The 10930-nt window shown below is 33.4% G+C and overlaps 1 protein-coding gene across 4 annotated transcripts; it reads right to left on the bottom strand.

Annotated features, from left to right (window-relative positions):
* Positions 1-3089: 3089 nt before the first annotated feature.
* On the bottom strand, positions 3090-10102 carry LOC113857404 (probable leucine-rich repeat receptor-like protein kinase At5g49770). 4 transcript variants are annotated; one of them, XM_027489245.1, is made up of 20 exons: positions 10040-10102; positions 9583-9698; positions 8200-8323; positions 8007-8078; positions 7742-7816; positions 7580-7651; positions 7295-7456; positions 7088-7162; positions 6930-7001; positions 6708-6779; positions 6555-6623; positions 6385-6459; positions 6198-6269; positions 5961-6095; positions 5399-5871; positions 5174-5323; positions 4905-5044; positions 4615-4834; positions 4170-4405; positions 3090-3856 (listed from the first exon to the last, which is right to left on the bottom strand). In XM_027489245.1, the coding sequence occupies exons 2-20, from the start codon at positions 9662-9664 to the stop codon at positions 3338-3340; spliced, it is 2895 nt and encodes a 964-aa protein (XP_027345046.1). In that variant the 5' UTR covers positions 9665-9698; positions 10040-10102; the 3' UTR covers positions 3090-3337. The 4 variants fall into 4 exon arrangements, with proteins under 4 accessions (XP_027345046.1, XP_027345048.1, XP_027345049.1 ...); XM_027489247.1 differs by having other exon boundaries at positions 3130-3856; positions 9583-9715; XM_027489248.1 differs by having other exon boundaries at positions 3148-3856; positions 9851-10051.
* Between the last annotated feature and the right edge of the window lie 828 nt (positions 10103-10930).

Consider the following 10930-nt stretch of genomic DNA (forward strand, 5'->3'; position numbering starts at 1 on the left):
CACCAGTTATTTTTTGCAAAATAAGGATTATTCCAAATATAATCACATATATGACAAGATCTATGAGAATACAAGTAATAAACATAACAAAATGATAAAGTAGAGCCCTCCTTACCTTAAGATAAGGATTTCTCAAAGATTTAACCAAAGATTTTGTTCTAAAATCAAAGTTTATCCTAAAAACCATAAGATACCTATAAGAAATTTGAGATGAAGAGAAATGAACGGTAAATCTAGATTCAAACTTAGAGAAATTTACTTTGAATAGCTTAGAATGAATGTACGATCTCAGATCTAAAGAGAAATCCAAATTTAGGATATTTAGGATGAGAGAAAATGGTAGTATATGACTTTAGGTCTCTCTAAAACCTTTGAGAAGTGTGAAAAATGAAGATTTCATCCAAGGCCCCCTATTTATAGGCAAAATCTCGAAAGAAAAAAATGTTGGATACTGTTCAATTTGCCTTACTGTTCATTGCCGAATTTATTATTCATACCGCCTTACTGTTCACGTCGAAATTATTGTTCATCACTAGAATTACTGTTCATGACTGACTTACAATTCTTTTTTTTTTCTTTTTTTAAATTTAAATTTTAAACTCCATCTATATCTATTCTAATCACACTTAGTATCACATAATTCTTTAATTAATACTTAAAAATACTTGGTGTTACACATAGCCCTAGCTATGGACTCAATTACTCATGCTAAAGAGAAAGTAAAACAATCATAAACAAAATCGTAAAGAAAAGCAAACTAAAATGAAATGAGTTTCAGGTCTTCAAATACAATCGCTTGAAGCTCCAAGTCCCTTCAAGAGTATGTCAAAGATCCCGTGCAAGAGAGACAAGATGAGAGGTGTATCGAAAAGAAAAAGATAAGATGATTAATGGAATGCCTGAAGACTCTTTTTTATAGAGTTTGAATATCCTAAAGGCTCTTCAAATTGGACTTTTCGTAGATGAGCATGGTTGTGCTTAAACTTGATACGTGGGTATGCTGGTCAATATGCACAGCCATGCATGTGTTCAAAACACTCCCGTGCTTGATGATAGGGTATGGGTCTACTGACTACTGCGAAGCTCTATTTTGCAACCAATTTGGGCCCAAAACATATCTTAAACCCAATTATGGCCTTTTTATGCTAAATTGTACAATATACACATAAATCAATGTGAAATCCAAATAAAATAAATGCCAAACATCAATATATGGGCTATAAAATAGGGTCTAATTACAGACTTATCATGCACTGTGATCACAGTCAAACATTGCCTTCAGCATTTCATGATGCCTTACATATATATGCAAATGGTCACTGGTTAGCTCATGCACACGGATACAACGTACACAATAACGGGTTTATTAGCCAAGATATAGTCAGGAGTCTAGTCGAGAAATGAGTGTGAGGTCTGTGATGCTTTTGTTCTAATTAGTTATGCATACCACTACGAATAACAATCACTACCCTCATTTCTCTTATATTTTTCAAATCATCTCCAAACTCTATACTCCTAATGTATCTCTATAATCATTGACACTACTCTCTTTCATCACCACAACTAATAATACAATTTTCTCTATTAATCCCTCATCATTCAGCTAAACAATTTGTGCCTAAGGTCAAGCACATCCGGACTTAGTCAAAATTATGCATTTTAAAAATATATTTTAGTCATTCATTATCACCCAAACATCATCACCGACTTTAATAATATCAAAACTTTGATTTATACATATATTTATGAAATAAATAAACACAATATTACCCATTCATGAACACAAACTATATTCAACGTTTTAATGGTGGGGTATAACTTTCCTTACCTCGATGAGAAGATTTACGAGAAAGTTTGTGGAAGATATTGTCTAAAGACCAAGTTTTTCCTATATATTTCAAAGTAAAGCACTTTTGAGAAGATAGAAAATGGAGAAGTAAAAGTCATATTTAGAAGATTGAGCTCCAAGGAAGTTACTTGCAATCAAGTAGAATAGATGTTTGGAGTCAGATTCAAAGATAGTTCAAAGTTTATGAGAGTTTCTCTAAGAAAGGAAGTGAGAGAACAGATAAAAAGTGAGAGAAGTTTTCTTGGCTTACAATACGTTTTAAAACAGGGGATTCCTTAAATACCCTTCTTGGTTTATAAATTTTTGCTTGATCAAGACACGCTCTCCCTGAGTGAGAACACCAAACAGAAATTTTTACACAGGTTTCTAATAATCTCGCCTGAGCAAGACATGGTCTAGAGAGCTTCTCACTTTTCTGTGCCTTCTCACGTGAGCGAGAGAACAATAGAAAAAATATTATCCAATCTCGTCTGAGTGGAAACGTCCTATAGTGAATGATTCAAAAAATTCAGTCTTGCTTAAGCAAGATTTTCCAAGACTCTCAAGGTTTAAATTTTTCTATTTTAAAAGTAAAATATAATAATAATAATAATAATAATAATAAAGGTGATACAAGCTTGAAGTGAAGAAATGGAGAAGGAAAAATTAACACGTAGAAAGGAGAAGAAAGGGATACGGGAACTAACATTGAGAAGAGGAAAGGATTCTAGCTCTGACAAATTTTGGTATAGTTTTGCGCCTAAAGAGACCAGCAATCTTTTCCTTCTCAGCCTTTTCTAATTTCAAAATTTAAATATATCAGCATTGAATGCTATACACGCAATACATATCAAGTTTGCTATATATCACATTTGAGAAGGATGGAATTTGACTAGGACATGACAAAAATCACCTCATACACGTAAATAGTTTTTTTTATTGTTATTTTGATAAATCGTTTTTTTTAAATGCAATTATTTTGTCAAAACCCTAATTTTGTAACTTAATTTTAAAACATTATAAACATAATTTTGGGAACCATGTTTACTATGTTCGAAAATTAATTTCTTGAAAAACGTTGACGACAAAGAATGATGAAGATGGAAAAGTTTAGTAATTTCAATTTTAGTTAGGGGTATTTTGGGGAAAATTACAAAAAAGTATCAGTGGCATGTGAAAGGGAAAAAAAATTTGGAAAAAGCAGCCCCAAGGCAGTTTAGACATAATTTACAAATTATCGACCAAAAAAAGACATAATTACACCAAATGAAATATTAACTCAAATGAAAAGCAGAATTATCAGACTAACACTTGCACTGGAGCTGAGATAAACTTGCAACATTTCTTCCTAAACATTTCAATGCAATAAAACTATTGACCGTAAAAAAAATACACAACATTAGTTTTTGGGGGAAAAAGAAGAACAGAACAAGTTACTATTTTTGTTTGAGAATGAAAAAAAGAAAAAGAAAAAGAAAAAGATGTGTGACAAAAATATGTATATAGCATCTATTTGGGTTCAACTTTTGTTGAAAGTGTGTACCCTCCGCTGTAGTCAAAGGCATTACTACTATCATTAACACTGTCCTTCTTAGTAAAAGTAGAATCAATATAAGGATGTCTCATAGCACCCTTAGAAACTCCGAAGTCAGTGGCAGATGAAGATGCAGAAGTGGAGTTTGTGTTCATCCCATCATTCTGTAAAATGGTTTCAAGTGCTTTCACAACTTCACTCATTGTTGGACGGTCTGAAGCTGATTCCTCAACACATTGCAGTGCCAACTCTAAGAACCTCCCAAATCCTATGAGGGTTGGTGTGTTTCTAACCACTTGATCCATGAGTTCCCTCAAACCATAGTGTTCTTCATCCTTCTTATTCATCAACGTGCGTACCTCGCGGACAATGTACTTGCCTTTCTCAATTGGTTGTCTTGAAGTTATTAGTTCAAGCATAACCACCCCAAAACTATACACATCACTCTTTTCAGTAAGTTGTTGTGTCATGTAATACTCAGGATCCAGATAACCCTGCAGATGTTAAGCATTTCAATTACCAAGTAGTTGTTGCCAAAAAGAAAAGAGAAAGCAACAAAATGAAAGACACCACCATGGAGATTTAGCAACTAGTAATTCTTGTGTCATTAATTATATTATACATGAAACATGGAATTTAAAGTTTGTGGCAATGTTTAACAATTTGAATATGGTTAGCCAATTACATTTGGTATTTGATTGTATATATAATATAGTGCATCTATCCGTTAGCAAGGCCATGCGGTTCTTTTAACAAAAACAAGAACGAATAATTCAACAACAAAAGAAAAGGTGCAATGTCTCTTACCAAAGTCCCTTTAACCTGAGTTGAAACATGGCCTTTCTCACTGTCTGATACTAGCTTAGACAAGCCAAAATCTGCAACCTTTGCTGTCAAATTTTCATCCAGCAAGATATTAGAGGACTTCACATCTCTGTGGATTATGGGAGGGTTGGCAAGTTCATGTAAGTATGCAAGTCCTCTGGCTGAACCAAGTGCAATGCGAAGTCTCCTCTTCCAGTCAAGATGAATGTCAGATCTCCCTGCGACTCACATTGATTGTTTAAAGTGTGTTATTAATTATCTTCTCTTGTAGTTGTATAATAAATGCCAAAAATAAGCTGCACAGATATTTTTGTTCTATGCAAAGATTTTTTAGCAAATAATTCGATCAACAAAACCGAGTTTTAGCATTGCTTTTCCTTCAGAAGATAAGTTTGCTCTTGTGAATGTTCCTATAGTTTAAACTTACCTGACAAACTCTCCCTAAGTGTTCCATTGGGTATAAACTCATACACCAACATCTGTTCCCCCTGTTCAAAGCAGAATCCCACGAGGCCAACAAGATTCTTGTGATGAACTCTTGAAAGCAACTCAATTTCAGTCTTGAACTCTAGGCCTCCTTGCATTGATCCTTGCTGAGCTCGTTTGATTGCAACCATTTTCCCATCAGGGAGAATCCCTTTGTACACCTAAATTCAATAAAAGGGAATAATTAAACATATAGAAGAACCTAGAAAAATGTGAACATACAGGTAATACCTTGCCATAGCCACCAAAGCCTATCTCATTGCTTTCAGAGAAATTGTTGGTGCACTTTTTGAGCTCATCATAGGAGAACCATCTTGCTCCCTTTAATTGTGGCGCACCTCCACTATCCTTGCCACTTGGTGCCCATGATGCTGAAAAAAAGAGATGAACGTGGTATAAACATAACTGATGGTAGGTTTGCTAGTTTTGGAGATTTTGTACACACTGATTCACAAAGTTACACAAGTGATAACAAGAAAATGAGTACGTTGAATAATTACCAAATGGTCTACTTAATCCAATGGCTCTCTCAGCGCGCTTCTTTTGCAGAATCGCATACATAGCTAACCCTATGAGGCTCATAACCAGAAATGTGCAGCCAATTGCTATCCCAATAACAACACCTTTGCTAAGAGAGGCTTTGTGGGAACCTGAAATAATCTTCGGTTAGTTGTATATCACTGTAATTAGTTTCATATTGTTAATGTAATTTGTTTCTATGTTACCTGGAAAAGGATAAGGAAATGCAATAAAGTAATATGGACCAAACTCTTTCGGAGGCTTGTAAGTTTGATTACTCAATTCAAACCCAATTCTTTGAATTTCTGTCCTATTAAAATATTGCCCTGTAGGTGGAAAGAGTGCAAGTTGCACTTGAAGATAATCATCACTATTGAAGAAGGGGTTTTGCAAAGAAACTGAGCCAGGAGTTAGACCCAATTTCACCCATAGGCTCATTTCAAGTGAATGGAAAGTATTAACATTAGATAGTTCTCTGAATGAGGGTCCTCTGAAGTACAGCATTCCTTCATATGGATAGGCACAGTCACAACTTTGGGGGCTGAGCTTCTGATCAGGAGTACAAGATTTGCCTCCACAATTAGCCAAGCTTGTGGAATAGGGTTGTTTAGGCTGTTGCTGAAGTTGGCAGTAATTTGTATTTGAGAGCGCAGTACTGCACACCGGATTTCCTATAAGACTGAGAAGCATGAAGTTGACATCAGAAGAAACGCCTTACAAATAAAAGAGCATACAAAGTATTAGTTTAAAGAATAAACACTCTCTCACATCAATGTATTTCTGTATTGGGAACTCAGTGTCACTGAGGAGACCTCATTGTCTTGCAAATCTACCAGCTGCAATTGGGGACAAATGTTGTCCCCCATATCCAATGTATTGTTCAATGCATTGTTTCGTAGTTTCCTGTGAAGAAAGAATGTGAAAATTATGATGACTACCATTCAGTTGTTTGTAATATAATCTAACTTACTAGCTCTACTTCAACATAAAGTTAGACTGACTTACACTTGCTGTATTTGAGGAATGTCGAAGAGTTTTGATGGAAGAGGACCTTGAAGAGATCCAAACTCCATGATACTAAAGCATAGTTCATGTTATGAGGGGATAAAGTTCCTTGTTAGATTATATGCTATTTCATAAATTTAGGAAACAGGTTACGAGAGAAACTCTTTTCTGTAATTAATAGACTTACAGAGTGGTGAGTGATGGAAGAGTTATGAACCAAGTTGGAGCTTCAGATGGATCAAAAGAGTTGTTACTAAGATCACTACACAAGATTATAAACTGTTAAGAATTATATGAATGATAAAATCATACTAAAGGAAAAGAAAACAGAAACACCAGTTCTTGCAAATTACTTACACATAGTTGAGGGTATCCATTCCAGTTAAGTCAGGCAAAGGACCTGTGAAATCATTATGTGCTAAATTCCTGAAAGGGAAAAACGTTGCATAAATCTCCATTAAATTTATTTTACAATCCTTTTCTATGTTCTTATCAAATTTAAGTACCCACAATTCGTTGATGTTTGTAAGGTTGTTGAGATTTGCTGGGACCTCTCCTGTCAGAGAATTCCTATCGAGCCGACTGTCATAAATTGGAATAATTAAGAAAAATGTCATCCAAACAGGATATGTAGTACAACAGAAATAAAGTGCAAAATGAAACCAAGCAAAAGGAAGAAAGAACCAAGTGAATAAAATGAAATTTCAAAATATGAAGGAAGGCATCACTTACAGAACCTCAACGGTCTTAACTAGTACTATTGTTGAAGGTACAGTCCCACTTAAATTATTTCCATCAAATAATCTGTTAGGAAGAAAAATTGAAGTTAAAAAGTTGAGATTATAAGCTTATAAACAACAAATGATGCCAAAATCAAAAGGTCAACTTACATGTGTATGAGTACCATGTCAGAGCTGAAAAGTTTGGGGGGAATGGAACCTGAAAGCTGGTTCTTATTGAAATGGCTGCATTAAATAGCAATCAAAACATTGTTGATTTAATACCACTGAATGTAGCAACTACCACTTCAGGAGAAGATGAAAGGGACGCCATTATTAACACATTTCTCTTTGCTTCACTAACTAAAAGGTACTCACAAGTGCTTAGCCTTTAAAAGAAGGTCTAATCCAGGGGTAGTGGAGGTTGAAACTGGAATAGGCCCAGTCAGCTGATTGTCTGCCAAGTCCAACCAATAAAGTTTGGAGAGTTTACCCAATGAAGGAGGTATTTTTCCAGTGAAGTTGTTTGAATTTAAAGCCCTGAAAAGTTCATTGACATGGGTATAGTTTTAAATTATTCATCCCCAAAAGGAATGTTCTGAAAGGGGGAGGGGTTCAGTTATTGTTATACATGTAAAAATGCTTTTCCAATTTTATTCTTACAGGAAAGATAACTCTGAAAGATTTCCTATTGCGTCTGGAATATTGCCACTGAAACTGCACCCAGCCAAAATCCTGAAAAAGGGAAGTAAAGCCTTATATGCAAATCACTAGAAGTTGCACTTGAAATGACATTATGAAATTATATGGTTTCCTGAATCATACAAAATATTTAGCTTGCTTAGCTCTCCTAACTGTGGAGAGAGAGGACCTGTTAAACCTCTATTAAATGACAAGTCCCTGCAGTTAAAAGAATTGACATAGTTAATTAACACAGAGCATGCTATGGAAACTTGTTTCTTCTTTTTTATGACAAAAGTTGAGTCAATGTGCTTACAGATCTTGTCATTGAGGCAAGATTAGAAATATGGTGCAACCATTATTGTAGTCTCTAGTTTCATTCCAAAAGGAAAGAGAAAATCATACTTACAAGGATCTCAATTCTGTTAGACCACTTATATCTCCACTTAATTTACCCTTCAGGCCCATGGTTGACAGTCCCCTGTATTTAAAATGCACATGACAAAGGACTTTTCTTCAATAAATAGTTAGAAAAGTGATTAAAAGGATGATGAAATCAAGATACTAAGGAACACAAGGATCATTAATTGCTGAATTATTACAATGAAGTAACCCTTGATTTGTTGCAGGTCACTCCTTCCCAGGGTGCTCCACAGGGATCATCTGATTTGCCCCAGCTGTGTGGTGTATTTTGCCATACATCTTCTAAAGATCGAAGTGCAACAACTGCAACAGTGTATAATCATTAAACAAAGTGCCCTAAGTAAAAGCGCAAGATGGCAGTTGCTAATTTCTTTGAAGGTCTCTCTCAGAAAAACACTATGAGATTCATGAATTTTCTGCTTACTATAAAAGCCAAGGAAAATTCAATTTAGATATTTGCTGAGGAGATTCATCAGCCTAATTTGAGTTATGCATATGAACATTGAGTTCATTATTTTTTAAAGTGATTTTAAATTTATTTATTCATCAATGTATGATTTCTATATCTACGTAGCCTGAGTATGTTTGTACATAAATTTGCTGTTCATTTCTACAGGTCTTTCTTTGTTTGTTTTTGTCTTTATTTTAAAAGTAAATCAAGGGAGTCCTAGGCTCCTAGCCAATGTTATAATTATATGTAAAGTATACAACCGTAAATGCTGGTATTTTAGAGAGGAGAGCAAATGCTACACACAAGTAGAAAAAATGCAGTTCGCAGTTAAATAAGCAGGCTATTGGACGATGACCATACAGGGTTACAATATGTATAAACTAAGGAATTGAAAAACACTTGTACTAAGGAATGCTGTTTTGGGTAGGCAAGATTTTCACATATATTCACACACATAGACATTTATATGTTCCACCACTAATGTAACTTTATTTTCTTTACAGTCTGAACTATTCACATTTACCAGGTGCTAAAACAATTTTCCCCAACAAGGGTATGTGGTAAATAGAATTACTTATAGGCATTGATTGTGGAATATAAGCCTTGATGAACATTTGATCATATACTGCCTTTTCCACGATCCAGAATACAACAGTAACATATGGTAAGTTCCTAGGCCAAATATCTAATTATCTAACTAATATTTTTTTTTGTTTTTCACATAAAACATCATATTTGTTATAAATATATATAAACAATCTTATTATTTGCATATCATGGTGGTATCATATTCAACTCGCAATAGATCAATTCAGATAATGAGTAATACTAAAAGGCAAGTACTGAATATAATGTATTTCAAAGTAAGGAGAAGGGAGGGGATCGTATATGATTGAGGATTAAATATTATTATATGTAGATCATGTTAGATTTAATTATAAAAAAACTAAACATTTTAATAAAACCAAGTTAATGCTTCACTCTATGATTCTTGATAAGCTATATTTAGAAGTAGATGACCCAAAGGGACAAATGGAAAGATTTGGTTAGAATCAAGCAATTTACACAAGTAACACTTTTGACCTATAAAAGAGATGGCACAGCAAGTTACCGTCTTGAGGATCAGTGAATGAAAAGGTAACATGAATTTCAGCCAAGAGTCCCAGAAAGAGCAACACACGGAGGATTGACATGTTAAGGAGAGTTGTCTCAGCTGCTCAAGTATTGCTGATTATTGCACAAACCTTAAAAAGATCAGACAAAAATATTTGCTTCAAGTAAAAGAAGGATAGGCATTGCATGTAACAACATGCCAATACTAAGAAACACCAAAGAGAAATGTTGAGGAGGAAGAGGAAGTGGAAGCAGTCAAAAAATACCAACAGGCTTCAGAAAGGAAAAAGAATGAAAAAGTTTCACTAAGCTGTTTCCTACTCCATTTTATTGATTTTCCTTGTCTTAGAAGCTAATCAACAATCCAATGTTGCCACTATCTATAACATCATCATAGTCTTTCTTACTTTCCTTCTCCAAACTCCAATTTTATCATGAACCAATTAGCTTCTTACCGTTTCCTTCACTCTTCAACAAGTCACCCATGAACAGAATAATGCTTTTGGGTTTTATCACTTAACATATTTTGTCACCATTTTACTTTATTAATGACCAACATAAAAATATCTTGCAACATGCGATGGATTCTATTTCAGTTTATGTTACATCAAAGTTATTGACAGCAGTTGGGTAGGTATGAGATGGTCCCACCCCACTAAATAGTATATAGATCTATCTCTATGAATTGGAAAATTTATACACTCTTTATGATTTTAAATTTTATATAATTATCTGCTAAGTAGTTACTATTTGTTACTGAGAAGGATCTAATACCATCAAGATTCCGCTGGGTATTATAAATTTAGACAGAGGAAAAACTACTTCACGGAAAAACTATTCATATACACTTAATATATTTTTCTATTATAAAGCTAATTTTATAACCGTTTTAAGAAATAAACATGAAATAATTTACGAGTATAATTTTAATATATTATTAATATATATTTTTTACACTATCAATTAATTAAAATATATAATAAATACATCATTTTAAATAATTATTATAAAAAAAATCCTTTATTAATATAATAATTTGTGACTAGACAATAGTATAAAAATATTTTACCTAATTAATAAATTTTAATTAATTTTATAATTTAATAATTAAATATACTTTATACAAGTTAATTAACAATAAAAATAATAGAACTAACTAATCATTCTGGAAAATCAAATTCTCCTATCATTCTCTTAAAGGATAGGAACAAGCTAATCAAGAGGAAACTTATAATTTTTCTTTTGTTCTATTATTTTGATAACTTTTAATATTATTCTATTGATACATATTTAATATGATTTAATAGAATAAAATAGATAAATAAATAAAAACAAATTAAGAATTA

The sequence above is a fragment of the Abrus precatorius genome, unplaced genomic scaffold (assembly GCF_003935025.1).
Source record: "Abrus precatorius isolate BTA unplaced genomic scaffold, Abrus_2018 Scaffold2, whole genome shotgun sequence".
Taxonomy (NCBI): Eukaryota; Viridiplantae; Streptophyta; class Magnoliopsida; order Fabales; family Fabaceae; genus Abrus; species Abrus precatorius.

What these genes read in the sequence shown, in the direction of transcription:
- LOC113857404 (XM_027489245.1), bottom strand. Translation starts at nt 9,664, where the DNA reads ATGTCAATCCTCCGTGTGTTGCTCTTTCTGGGACTCTTGGCTGAAATT. An exon ending in AAATCAAGGGTTACTTCATT is followed by an intron (nt 8,079 to 8,199) that starts GTAATAATTCAG and finishes TTTTAAATACAG; the next exon opens with GGGACTGTCAACCATGGGCC. An exon ending in CTTACAAACATCAACGAATT is followed by an intron (nt 6,624 to 6,707) that starts GTGGGTACTTAA and finishes TTTCCCTTTCAG; the next exon opens with GAATTTAGCACATAATGATT.